A 14,673-nucleotide genomic window follows, 5' to 3' on the forward strand; every position below is an offset into this window, starting at 1 on the left:
CTGTGTCAGGTGGAGAGGGCAACGGTGGGGAAATTAAACTGAGTCATGAATAACTTGACTAAAGTGTGGCTTAGCTGAAAAAAATTGGAGTACCACTACATGTATTCTCAGTGGGCATCAAACAAAAACGCTAGGAATGGAGATGATGGAATGGATAATTCATTTTTTCATATTTGGTCCCTGTAAGTCTCAAAAGATTTATATAGATGATGAAATTTATTGGGGGGAACACAAAGGGGGTAGAATGAATAATTAAAATGTACAAGTAACTCAAAACGTGGTATTACTAGAACATCTTTGTTTTCCAAATATTTTGCCAGAGTTCCTGATACAATTTCTCAAAATTTGAGAGTTGAAATGCCTCATCTGTTGCTCTGTTGTGACATTCCATAAGATTTTCCTTGCCTTGGTTTTGGCTCATTAAACTCTATAAAAACAAGATGATTATAAACCTGCCTCTCTGGTCTTTCTCAAACCTTAGTGGGCTAGATTTTTATTTTTATTTCATAGTTAGAAAGTAGAAGGTAAAAAGAACCATTTTGCCATCTTCATGTCAAGATTATGTGAGGAATTGAACCGCCATTTTAAAATGTTAGGACATGGAAACAGTTTAAGGGGCAGCTACAAATGGGTCAAGAGATGTTGAAGGCAGAGGTTGAGGAGAGTACTAAGGAGAAAATGAAAGAGGGAACAAGAAAAGGTGGTTTCTACCCTTGCTAGCCACATGACCTTGGCCAGCTGTAAAACCTGGCTTTTTGTTAGTAAAATAGGGGCAAAATGCCTCTCCTGCTGATAGTTCAAGGAATTGGGGGGATCCCCTGATATAACAATACAACGGAGATGATGTACAGAGGTACTTGTATTTCTTTTAGCTTCAGGTTTTGACAGTGTTGGCAAGGAGACAGCCTTGAACATATTTATTTAGCACATGTATAACTTCTATATGTATCTAGCTCATAATTCAAATTATTTGGGAAAGCTTTTTAAAGGTTTAACCTTAGGAAGAAGGTCTGTTTCTTTAGTCAATTACTTTGTACAAGCTTTGAATCAAAGTTTCAATCAAACTGAGTAAATCACTCAGTTTCTTCAGAAGAGGGCACCATTCCCCAAGAAATGGAATAGCTACTGCTAACCCACTGCAATGCCAGAGACCACAGTTCAATTCCTGGGTCGGGAAGATCCGCTGGAGAAGGGATAGGCTACCCACTCCAGTATTCTTGGGCTTCCCTGGTGGTTCAGCTGCTAAAGAATCCACCTGCAATGTGGGGAGACCTGGGTGCAATCCCTGGGTTGGGAAGATCCCCTGGAAAAAGGAATGGTTACCCACCCCAGTATTCTGGCCTGGAGAATTCCATGGACAGGCCATGGGGTCACAAAGCACAACTAAGTGACTTTCACTACTGAAAAGGGAACAAATTTCTAAGATTTCAAGTGAGACAAAGATCTGTAGAAGCCAGCAAGATAGTCATGAGTTTCTTTTTAATATATCCTTTGGCCATTCTTGTCTCATGACCCTCATATCTCTCCCACACTCCTTTTAGGCATTAGTCTCTCTTCCCCTTCCTTGAAAGCTTTCTCAGGTAACTGTAGGATGGACTCTCAAAATGCAGTTGATCCCAGTTTTTTCTCTGCTATGGCTCTTTCTACTCTTCCTCATGGAACTGACACTGTGAAACATTCTGTCTGCTAAACTGCATTTAGTAATAATTGATTCATGATTATTCTAATATAAGAATGAGATACAAATGAAGCTTAACAATGTCACACCAGCATGTGATAGGGTTGCATTACTGAGTAGGTGTAAGTTTAGCCACTGGCAAAGAAACTGATATTTCAGTTAACAAGGAGTTAGGCAAAGGGTATGTACAGTTTCTATTAGGATTATTTAAATATTGAAAATTGTTTACAGAAGCCAGCTACTCTGAGGATTTTGAGGGGTCTGAGATCCCAGATGAAAGAGGAAGAAGAAGAATGTGATCTCACATTATATGACAAGCCACAATAAGCCCATGCTTTGCATATTTTATTCCTATTTATAGCATAAGAAATTAACCGAAAACTTGTTAGCCAAAAGCATAATACCTTGCCCAGGAATGTCTGGATTTTGGTTAATGATACTTTTCTATAATCTTGAAGGACTGAATCTCTAAATGGAGGATTTCCAGACAACCTGGCAAAAACAAGAGACCTCTATAATGGGCCAAGTATAGATGAGTTTTGTGAATAAATATACAAAAATACACACATATATTTGTAACAATGTTAGGTGCCTCCTGCTTTGGGCACTTTAAATAGATTATTCTCAAATCTTACAATTCTTATAAGGTATATATCATTACTATCTTCCTTTACAGATGAGAAAAAATGAATTAGAGAAGCTTGGTAACTTTCTCCATCATACAGCTATGAAGGATTGGAATTATGATTTAAACTCATGTGACTCCTAAACTCAGGTCACCGACACTATTTCAAGAGAATGGTTTTCTCTCAGCAAACAGATAGAAGTGGGAAAGAAAATCATTAAGCAAAATTTCCACACACAAAAATTAATAGTGGGAAAATAAATTCAAGTCACCCATTGTAGAGAATAATCTCCCAAACAAGAATTTAAGAACATGTACACTCAACTTTAATATCTGTGGATATGTTGTGTTTTACAGAAGGCAGGTTTACTGGTTTCATAATAGGCTTCCTTTAATACATTTAGAGAGTATCAAATGTATCTGAAAAAACTAGATAGATTTCATTGGTCCCTAGATGTGGCCAGAGTCACGAAAGACTTTGGATTCCCCACTGTATTAAGACAATTGTCCAGGCCCAAGATCAAAGAAGAGTAGTCGGTACTCCTTTTACCAAGGATTGGTAGGGAAAGTGCAGACATGGAGACCTGGAAGCAGTACTTGGGCATTTTGAGTGAGTTCAGTATTTCACAAGACCCTCAGTGAATCTTTTTTTCCCCTTTTTTAAAAAATTGGATATATTTTTATATAACCTTCACTCTACTGGTGGAAAGAATCTTCAAAATCGTCCAGTTCTGTCATGCTTTTAAGAAAAGTACTGAAAATACCTCTACAGCATACCCGTCAAGGGATCACCAAGCCTCTGCTTGAATGTCCTAAATGGTGGGAAGTTCATTTGTTTACAGAGTTGCCTACTTCATCTTCAGATAGTTTTATCTAATAAGTTCTTCATAATGAGCTGAATTTTTTTTCTTCTCTTAACTTCCATTCACTGGTGCTGACTCCAAGCTGTAAGACCCCCTAAATCTTTGCCTCCCCCACAGGGCTTTTCTATCCAGATAACCTATGGTACTTTACTCAGGGTTTTTTGAATATCCCAGTGACCACAGTTAATCTTGGAATGCCATGGTAGATTGGTCAGAGCCACGAAAACCAACTGTCAGGAGTGAGTGATCCAACCACAGTGAAACAGGGGCGCGTCTGGTCTCAGATCCTCTGCACTCTCACAGGGCCTGGAGGCAGCTCCCCACAGCGCTGAGCTTCATCATTCTGGCCTTTGCTGTTACCTGGATGGTGAGAGCTGGAAAGTAGTCTCTATTCAAACATCCTTGACAATCCTTAGAAACCTCTTAGAAGAAATGTTATGCTCCGAGCCCGTATCTCCGAACCGACCGAGAGAGCAAGTCCACCACAGTATTGCAAACTCAAGAAGGGAGTTTGTTTATTCCTAGTGCGCTAGGGCCCAAGTCTCATCCCACACAAGGGAATCTGACAAGAGCCCCGAACAAAGGAGTATGGCGGCTTATATACAGGCAGTTCTTTGTCTCAGTTACAGGAGTAGCTGGCGTTACATGATTGGCCAGGCAGGATGAGCGCATATCCTGTCTCTTTCTGGTAAACATGACTCCGGTCCTAGAGACCATCGTTTGGTCCCTAACAAGAAACACCCCCTCAACTGAAAGTCAGCATTATCATCTACCCAACACGCCAAAACCAGTCTTGACTGCCCCATGTGTTTCCTAAACCCGAAAGAACTGACCATTCTACTACTTGGTCTGAAAAGACCTGGTAGAAAAAATTCTGGTGAGGCTACATAGGTATTATGATGAACAAAAAGGATCAAATGTAGAAAATTATCTATCAGCCATCTTCCACCTTTTCTCTAAATCTCTTAATTCAGAATCTCCCTTTTACTCACAAGCCATCCTGCTTCCCTTCTATCTCCACCATTGAAAGCATCCTGACTCCTCACAGCCATTTTATGGAGAGCCTCAAACATGGGGAGAAGCCAGAGAAACAGTTGAGCCATATGCCTACTGCCACAGGTATTTTGGATATTGTCATTCAATTACAGTGTAGAGCCATTTCCTCATGTTAAAGCTGGTCACAGAGAATATCCCTGGCAGCAATGACTGGATAGAAGGAACTCTTGTTGCAAAGTATCAGTACTCAGTACATCTATACAAATTCTTTCTGATGATAAAAGACTTTAGTTGCAAACAAATTATCTATGCACCTAAAACACTGTTTTCTAGAGTTATGTGTTGAAATCTGGTGAGATCCACTTACCGTAAATACTCAGCATTGATGTGAGTACAGAAATTCACTACTGGGTAGTAAATTAGCATCTTATGTATTTGAAAAACTAATAAAATGTCTGTCTGATAGTCAACTTAATTATATTTAATTAGGAGAGCAATTATCCCATTTTTTTTATTGTAAACAATCTATATACCCCCAATAAATTTATAATAAGCTTCAAAAAAATCAGTGTCAAAAAAGGGAAAAAGCCAGTTAACTACAACAAAATATGTAATGAGATTAATAATATATATGTTTGGCTTTAGAGAATTCTTATAAACTCAGTTGATTAAAACACTCTATATTAATGCTATGCATTTTTACAAGAGTTTCCAAAAAAATAAGAATTAAACATTTATCACTGGAGTGAGTTGTAGTAAGGAGCTGGATGTAAGTGTTTGACCGCTCTTTGTGCCTTCAAAATTCTGCAGTAAATTTTGTCTTCTTTTTAGTCCATCCAAAATGACTGAATTATTAGATGCCAGACTCTGTGTCCTAAAGATATTAAAAATAACAGAATTATTGCCCTTAAAAGGGTTTCTAACCAAGGCATTATATCTTCATTTGGTACTCTTTGAAGCAGTACATTTACTAACAGGAACTAACTTATAAAGTAAGTTAACCTTTAAAACTCTAAAGTACTCTTTTACATTTTAAAGGGTTTCCAAAAGCAATTCAATTATTTGACAGCTGCTGAGAAGTTCACATTTTCTAAATATCTGTTCTTAGACCTAGTATCAAGTATATTCTAGTCAGAAATAGTAAGTTCCCTGAAAAACTCTTCTATACAAATGCAGTGACCAATATCTTCTTGTGTAATTTGTTTCTTTTTTGAAAAGTCATATGGTAGAGAAAAGACAACTATAATATTTTTCATATTGACAATGATTCTTTCCTAAGGGCTGTATGCTATGTTAGTCCCTTATTCAACATACCTGCCTTGCTTCAGCCAACGCACATTATTGGTTTGGCATTTTGCTTTTGACAGTCCCTTCTCCCACCTTGCCTCCTCTCCCTCTCTTGTCTATTACATTGAGATGTCTCAAATGTGTCTTTCCCACACATCACTCTTAATTCCACATCTCTTTGACAGTTATGAAGAGTTCGCACTTTGGTGTTTGTTCATTTGTTGGTCTTTTTGACTAAGTTGTAAGCTTCCTATAGGCAGCAACAACATCTTGTTCATCTTTGTCTCCCTAATCTTCATAACAATTATAGCACATAATTGATATCCAAATGTTATTTCCCCTCTCTTTTTCTATAAGTGTCTTTAATGATTATAGTTATAAAAAGTCTTTGCAGAAAACCACATTATAAGCAATTTTTTAAAATGCAGTTTCTCAGAGACTTCCTTCCTTGGTGGTCCAGTAGTTGAGACTTCATGCTTCTGCAGCAGGGGGCATGGGTTAGATCCCAGGGTAGGGGAACTAATAACCTGTGTAAAAAAATTCTCAATTGCATGTCAATTTCTCCTCTCTGTTTTGGGTTTGTTTTTGGTTTTGTTTTTGTTTTCACCAGAGAGAGAAAAAAAGGGTACCCCATAGGTTACTGGTTCACACCACCATTGTTTACCTCAAAGACAGCATGTTTTGATACTTTAACAATATAAACTATTCAAGCGGAAAGATCTTGGATATTGTTCCCCAATAAAGTACATATGTTTAAAAAATGCAGACTCCCAGGAATTCAGCCAAAGTTATAATCAAGAATGTCTGCAAACATTTATATAACAACAATTTACTACAGATTGAGTTATTAAAGCAAAAAATTGGGAATAATTGAAATGTCAAAGGAAGGAAAATAATGGTTATATAAATAACAAGAGTCCACATAATATAATACTAAGTAGCCATTTTTAAAAATGAGCTGGATATATATGTATTGATTACAAAATATCCATGATACGTTAAGTGAAAAAAGAAAGCCACAGCTCTGTACAATCTGTTGTTAGAAAATAATTATAGTTGTAAATGCATGGGAAAAAGTCTGAAAGATATATGCCAAACTGCTAAGAATATTTGGGTCACCTCCTTGGAATAGGAATGGAAAAGGCTGGGAAATGGAGACTTCTAGTTTTACCTTTCTGTATTACTTTACTGTTTCAAAATGAGGTACACGATTTTATTTAATAATAAAACATATATATATATATATACACCAAATTTTAAGATGATTTTTTAGAAAACTAATAACATGGAAATGTTCATTATATTCTATTGAAAAAGCAACATGCAAAATAGTAACTATAGTGTGAGTTCAACAGACAAAATATACAGATCAATACGTTCAGATAGAAGTGTTATAAATACGCCAAATGTAAAAAGGATTTTTAAAATATTTAGATGTTAGAGTGATTATAGGTGTCTTTTAAAAATAATTTCAGGGACTTCCCTGGTGGTCCAGTGGCTAAGACTCTGCACTCATAATGCAGAGGGCCCCTGTTCAAGCCCTGGTCAGGGAACTAGATCCCACATGCTGCAACTAAAAAATCCTGTATGCTGCAATGAAGACTGAAGATCCCACATGCTGCAATTAAGACCTGGTGTAGCCAAATAAATAAATAAATATTTAAAAAATAAAAAATAAAATAAAAATAATTTCAGGGACTTCCCTGGAGGTCTATTCCTGTTCCATGCCAGTTCAGTTCCTGGTTGGAGAGCTAAGATCCCACATTCTCCATGACAAGGCCACAAAGAAAGAGAAAAAATACTTTTCAGTATTTCTGAACTATTCTATTATGACCAAACTACTTTTATGTTTCTACTCTGAGCAATGTTATTTAAACAAATTGGTGTGGAAAAGATTCATGGAAAATAGCTACATCTCTATCTCATATTGTACAGAACCAAGTATTAAGTGATAATATCCAACCTTCACTTCAGGAAGTGCTTGGTTTATGGTAGTTCCTTCCTATCTTTAGAAATAACTTAAGATTTTAGTAGTGGAACAGTGGAACAGTCAAATCTTGGTTCATATTAAAAATGAACTCTATCCTATTGTGTAAGAGTTTCATTATAACTTCATATAATTGACTCAGTAAAGGCGGGCAGAACTGCATTATTATAAAAGGTTTATGCAGGAGCCTCCCGCTAGTTAACTCAATATGCCCTTGATTTTAATAATTCCCGTGGCTTAGTGGCTGGTCACTTATGCGTGCACTTACCGTGGAGAATCTATCCCACTATCCCCTGTCAGGCTCTGGGTTTCTGCTCCTTCCAAGTGACTGCATTCAGGTTGGACATCCTGAGCCAACGCTGGCATATGCGAAGTGTTGAAGAGCTCCAACTTGTGTGTGAACTGTTTTCTCATTTCCTGACTCTGAGCACTCTGACTCCGGCTACCTGGTTTCTTTCCTGAATCACCAACAGAGCCTTGTAGGGCTTCGGCCTCAGCAGTGGCTCTCTCTGCACTGCAGTAATCAAACACACTTCCATCATCAGGGGCTGAGGTCTGTACACGTTCAGCTACACTGGGTTCCTCCTCATAGTTAAAACCACACTGGATTCCTAAATTGAGGATACAGTTTTCAGCAGAAAGGTTGGGTTTTTGGCTTTCACCAGGGTTAGTGAGCTTGTAATGTTCATTTCCCTTAAGCACCTGAGGCTCAAACCTCTGTATGTTGCTGTCGTACTCAGTCAGAGGCCTTTCTGTCACCTTCTGTTTTCCTAAATGATTCCACTTGTTTCCCTCTGGAAAGGAAAACTGAATGTTGTCAGGCAGCATTTGAATTAAGTCGTCATTCTCAGAAAAGTCATCCTCGTCCAGATAGAGTGAACTGCAGGCCCCATCTTCATCTTCCACTTCATTCTGATACAAGGCCTGGTCATCATCAGAAAGCCCTTCATTTTCTAGACACACAGTCTGTGCTTCTTGGACACGTGCCTTTCCCATCAGAGTTTCTTTAGAGTCTCGGTCTTGTCTCTCAGTTTGTCTCAAATGTTTTGCACCTGTTGGGTAATCTAAAAGACCAAGATTTTGGAACTGGTGTATTGTATTGTCAACTAATCTACAAGCAGAGGATGCCTGGTCTAAAGAAGAGGACCCTCCAGATGGCAGGACATGCTGTGTCTCTTCTGTCTCTTCTAATTTGTCAAAATGAGAATAACTCTTCCTTGAGACTTCAGGGACTGCCTCATTTTCTCCACCATACACATCGCATCTCAACATGCTCTCCCTGAAGGAACAGCATTTACTACCATTTTGCAAACCATTACATTGAGAGTAATTTAAGAGGTGGTCTCTAAAATCATCGCTGATAGATTTGACAGTAGAGTGATTCACATAAGTGGATTCTTCTCTCAGTATATCATTACATTGTTCACCATATAGCTGTTTGGCCTCACTCTCAAAGATTCTTGAGGAAACCAAAGACCTTGACCTTTCGACAGGCTTTCCCTTTGGTCCAGTCTGATTGGGTTCCAAATCACTGGTCTTCTGGATTTTGTGCCCTTTGGTTATTGGGCTCCCTCGGGGAGCCAAACCCTGGAAAGGATTACTGATTTGCTTTTTGTAAATCAAATGGGGACCTAGTACTGATGGATTCTCACCAAGTGGGTTCTGAAGTACTGCTTCATTTGTGGAGGTAGGCTGTGTAGCAGGGAGCTTGGGGTGTTTCTCCAGTCTAACATTTCCCGGCTGAGGCCCACTTCCCTGACCCCTGGCTTTGTGTCTGTCCCTATGCAAATGACCCTGCCTTCGAGGCTTTACAGACCAGCCTTGTCTTTTCTTAACTCCCACTTTTGAAGAATACTTATATCTGAGTGTCAGCATATCAGTGGATGTACCCTGGCTATTATATTTTTTCTGTTCTTCATACTTTTGCATCAGGACAGTATGTTTGATTAAGTTGTCAACAGTCAGAATGGGATTAATTCGTTTGATTATCTCATGTTCAATGTCTCGAGGGATATTGTCCATGTTGTCTTCATCTCGGACGGGCCATTCTTCTGGTGGGAACTGGGCAGAGAAACTGCTGAGCTTTATTCTGGACTTCTCCTTTCTGGATATATTGCGCCAGAAGAGGTTAAAGCCAAACTTCTTGACTTTTTCTCTGTCTTTTGTGTGTGGTAAAGGTTTGCTACTCTCACAGACGTGATTCTCCTCAGACACTGAAACTGCTTGACTGTGCACCAAAGACTTGGATTCCACAAGACCTTTCTGCCCTTTGCTGGTCACTTCTACAGCAGCTGGTGGTTCCTGTACATCCTGAGTGCACACATCATGGAAACACCGGCAAGAACGACAATGGGAAATGGGGGCTGCATTTTCTTTGGCTAACTCTGCACAGCCCTCCACGTTCACCAGATACGTAATGGAAGTTGGCATCTGGGAATTTTCATCTGACAGAACTCTCTTATTTTCTTGGGGGGTTGTATTTGTGATGAAGTAAGTCTGAGGAGTAACGATGAAGTATCCTTCTCCAGTATGATAAATCTTCCTTTCTTTAATGAGAGTTCCCAGAGTGGTATAAAGAATATCTCGAGATGGAATTGCAATGCCTAAAACAAACAAGAATTTTACCCTGATAGATTCTGAATAAGAAATATTTTTAATGAGTGAACCAAGTAATATATGTAATTAAAATGTCAAAAAAGCATTAAAAATGATAGTTCAATTGAATAATAGGAATATAATTTGGTCTACACAAAGCTATATGGGTAGGTTACCAATTAAGTAGAGGGGAAAAAAATGAGTTCCCTCAAACAGAAACCCCAAGTTAAATGATCTCATTACAAATTTAAATTTTGATTAAGGAAAGACTTCTTGAGAGCAAACATAGAAATTTTTGAAAACCACAGCCTCATAGTTAAATCTTAGTAAGAATCCAAAGAAAAAATGAAAATCAGTCTGTGCTTGGGTAAGATGTTAGGTAACCACCTAACATCTGGATTATGGTAGTTTTTCAAAAAAGGAAGGTAACAATTTTAAAGACATTTCCTTTCCAAATAGCAGGGTTCAAAATTATATTTAGGTTGTGAAAACAATGTTTTAAAAGTGTAACACTGGAAGAAAATACATCAGCCTGTTAATATTGGTTTCCTTCGAGTGCACGCTCAGTCCCTCAGTCCCTTCAGTCACGTCCGACTCCTATGACCCTACGGACGATGGCCTGGCAGACTCCTGCATGTGGGATTATCCAGGCAAGAATACTGGAATGGACTCCCATGCCCTCTTTCTCCACATCTCTTATGCCTCCTGTATTGGCAGGAGAATTCTTTACTACTAGCACCACCTGGGAAGCCCTTTGTTTGGGCAGTGGTACTATAAGTGATTACCTTTCTATATTTCTGGACTTTTCTACAATATGCATATTTTATAATGGGAAAATGAAAAATAGTCTTGTGTAACTGTGCATTTGGGATATCCTGTAGCTATGAAAAGAATGAGATCGATATATGCTTCAACAGAAAGACATTAAAAAATCTGTCTTTAACTTTAAAAAGAAAAGGTGTACAAAGAATGTGTATATGTGTGTGCTCAGTTGCTCAGGTGGTGTCCATTCTTGGTGACCCCATGGACTGTAGCCCGCCAGGCTCCTCTGTCCATGGGATTTTCCAGGCAAGAATACTGGAGTGGGTTGCCATTTCCTACTCCAGGGGATCTTCCCGACCTCAGGGATTGAATCCCACATCTTGCCTCTCCTGGGTTGGCCCGCGGATTCTTTACCACTGTGCTACCTGGGAAGCCCAGAAAGAAAGCATAGAATGATCCAATTTGTTGCTTTAAAAGGTTACATATATTCAAATACAATATATGAAGAGTCCATGAGAAACTATAAATGATAGAAGTTGCAATTTAAGAATAGGCAGGGACCTCTGTGGTAGATACAGTCTTTAAGACTACAATTACACTGCAAGGTGCATAGGTTCGATCCTTGGTTGAGGAACTAAGGTCCCACATACTTCAGAGCACAGTTGAGAGAAAAAAAAAAAAATAGGAGGCATGGGGAGAAGATTAATCATTTTTTGCTTTGCCCTCCTTTCTACAGAGTCTGACTTAATTAAATTACTACCGTAAACATTATTTTTGAAAAAGTTCATCTGGAAGATAAAAGAAATACTCATAAATTTGCTGATGCAGACCTTTTTCTGACAGGGCTCTAATTTAGGTTTCTATAATAGAAAAAAAATGGGAATTCCCTGCTGGTACAGTGGATAAGAATCTGTCTTCCGATGAAGGGGACACAGGCTTAATCCCTGGTCCAGGAAGATTCCACATGCCTTGGAGCAACTAAGTCCATGAGTGGCAACTACTTGAGCCCACGCGCTGCAACTACTGAAGCCGGAGCACGTGGAACTTGTGCTCTGAAACAAGAGAAGCCATCAAAATTAGAAGCCCACACACCACAACGAAGAGTAGAAGCCTCTGCTTTCTGCAACCAGAGAAACCCCAAGCATAGCAACAAAGACACAGCACAGCCAAAAATTAATTTTAAAAAAAATCCATAAAAGAAAAAAATTGTATATTGCCCACTTTATGTGTTTAAGATGATTTATAAATAGAAAACAAACACAGGCAATGAACTGATAGAGAAAAACTTGTTACTCTACCTGGGTAACGTTTCATCAAATGTTCCAACAGTGATTCTTGTGTTACTACAATCTGATCAGCATTCATATCAGATATAGCACAGCAGAGAACTTCAGCCAAAGGTATAAACTGAGATTGAGCTATTGGATTCATTTGCACTGGAAAGACATCACCTAAATTGGAGATTTGAAAAAAAAAAAAAAGTGATAAATTTGATACAGGATAGAAAATATTTGAAATTAGTTCATCAAAAATAAAGATGGAATATCAGGTGGAACTGCTATTCTTTCATCAGTCTTTACCCAGTCTGTTAACATTATACACACAATGATAAAAACCACAGGAAAAATTAAAAAAAGCTTACTTTATGATCTCTACTTTTAAGAAGTCTGTGATAGTTGTCACTACTTTATAAGCAAGAGATAAGTTTCCATAAGAAAACTCAAAGTGCTACTGGAGTTCAGGTCAGTCAAGGCTTACATGGCAATTCACATCTTTCAAAGCATTTTTTCATATTAGCTACCAGAGATAAGCACAGATGGAATTATTTATCTATAATATATATAGCTATAAAAAGCTCAGTAATTGTGCCAATAGTTGTTGTTCAGTCACCAAGTTGTGTCTGACTCTTTGGGACCCCATGAACTGCAGCTCACCAGGCTTCCCTGTCCTTCACTATCTACCAGAGTTTGCTCAAACTCATGTCCATTGAGTAGGTAGACATGACATCCAACCATCTCATCTTCTGTTGCCTCCTTCTCCTTCTGCACACAATCTTTTCCAGCAATCAGGGTTTTTCCAGTGAGGCAGCTCTTTGCATCAAGTGGCCAAAGTATTGGAGCTTCAACTTCAGCATCAGTCCTTCCAAGGAATATTCAGGGTTGATTTCCTTTAAGGTTGACTGGTTTGATCTGCTTGCTGTCCAAAGGACACTCAAAGTCTTCTCTAGTACCACAATTTGAAAGCATCAATTCTTCAGTGCTCACTCAGCTTTCTTTATGGTCCAATTCTCATATCCGTAAATGACTTCTGGAAAAACCATAGTTTTGACTAGATGGACCTTTGTCAGCAAAGTGATGTCTCTGTTTAATACAGTCTAGGTTTGTCATAGCTTTCCTTCCAAGGAGGAAGCATCTTTTAATTTCATGGCTGCAGTCACCATTTGCAGTGATTTTGGAGCTCAAGAAAACAGTCTCTCACCGTTTCCATTGTTTCGCCATCTATTTGCCATGAAGTGATGACTGGATGCCATGATCTTAGTTTTTTGAATGTTGAGTTTTAAGCCAGTTTTTCACTCTCCTCTTTTACCTTCATCAAAAGGCTCTTTAGTTCCTCTTCACTTTCTGCCATTAGGGTGGTATCATCTGCATATCTGAGGTTGTTGATATTTCTCCTAGCAATCTTGATTCCAGCTTGTGATTCACCCAGCCCAGCATTTTGCATGATGTATTCTGTATAAAGGTTAAATAAGCAGGGTGACAATATACAGCCTTGACATACTCAATTCCCAATTTTGAACCAGTCTGTTGTTCGTCTGGTTCTAACTGTTGCTTCTTGACCTGCATATAGGTTTCTTGGGAGGCAAGTAAGATGGTCTGGTATTCCCATCTCTTAAGAATTTTTCACAGTTTGTTGTAATGCACCCAGTCAAAGGTTTTAGCATAGTCAACGAAGCAGAAGTAGATGTTTTTCTGGAATTCCCTTGCTTTTTCTGTGATCCAACGAATGTTGGCAATTTGATCTCTGATTCCTCTGCCTTTTCTAAAAACAAGTAAAGGGACAGAAATCAGTCTTCTGACTCCCAATCTAATATTTTGGTCATTCCACCATTTCCTAATTGAAATAATTAGTATGAGGAATTCTCTAGTGGTATCCAGTGGTTAAGACTTCTTTAACCTTCCACTGAAGGGGGCTCGGGTTCAATCCCTGGTCCCACATGGCATGTGGTGCAAGCAAATAAATAGAGCCATTGCCACATTAAAAAAAAAAAAAAGGTCAGACTGGGGTATTTATTCCCTGGTGGTCCAGTAACTAGGATTCACTGCCGAGGGTGTGGATCAGCAAAGTAAGAATCTGAAAGTACAAGCCATGCAATATACAGCCAAAACAAACAAAAAATGTCAGATCGAAGGAAGGGAGTTGGTGAGGAAAAAGTGAAATTAATGAGTCTCCCTTCTAAAGGGTTTCTCATCTTTGGTACTTTTGACAAATGATGACAGATGTCAAATGGGGCCAGATGACCAGGGTGACAAGGACTGAGGGATTTCCTGGGACTCAAGATTTTCAGTGCTATAACCAGAAAGTTGAAAGCAAACTGAGATGGTTGGTCACCATAGACAGAGAATTATTTGTTGTGCAGAGCTCTCTTGATCATGGAAGGCTGTTTATTAGCATCCTTGGACTCTCAGTGCCAGGAGCATCTCCCACAGTTGCAGCATCCAAAAATGTCTCCTGCTGCTGCTGCCACTGCCGCTGCTAAGTTGCCTCAGTCGTGTCCGACTCTGTGCGACCCCATAGACAGCAGCCCACCAGGCTCCACCGTCCCTGGGATTCTCCAGGCAAGAACACTGGAGTGGGTAAAAATGTCTCCAGATACTGCCAA

The 14,673-nt window shown here is 38.9% G+C and overlaps 1 protein-coding gene and 1 non-coding gene across 4 annotated transcripts in view; one reads left to right on the forward strand and one right to left on the reverse strand.

The window, feature by feature from the left end:
* Window positions 1-4,888: 4,888 nt before the first annotated feature.
* The window catches only part of STOX1 (storkhead box 1), a 64,834-nt gene continuing 55,049 nt past the window's right edge, over window positions 4,889-14,673 (reverse strand). The window contains exons 2-4 of one of the 3 annotated variants that reach the window (XM_068982947.1): window positions 12,092-12,244; window positions 7,705-10,039; window positions 4,889-5,036 (exon numbers count right to left, since the gene is read on the reverse strand). In XM_068982947.1, coding sequence (XP_068839048.1) covers window positions 4,889-5,036; window positions 7,705-10,039; window positions 12,092-12,244 — 2,636 coding nt within the window. The remainder of the gene's footprint in view (window positions 5,037-7,704; window positions 10,040-12,091; window positions 12,245-14,673) is intronic. The other 2 variants (XM_068982948.1, XM_068982949.1) reach the window with 2 other exon arrangements.
* Window positions 6,930-7,002, forward strand: TRNAM-CAU (transfer RNA methionine (anticodon CAU)). The gene has a single exon. It is a non-coding gene; the product is annotated as a tRNA-Met (tRNA).

The sequence above is a fragment of the Capricornis sumatraensis genome, chromosome 10 (genome assembly GCF_032405125.1).
Source record: "Capricornis sumatraensis isolate serow.1 chromosome 10, serow.2, whole genome shotgun sequence".
NCBI classification, from domain to species: domain Eukaryota; kingdom Metazoa; phylum Chordata; class Mammalia; order Artiodactyla; family Bovidae; genus Capricornis; species Capricornis sumatraensis.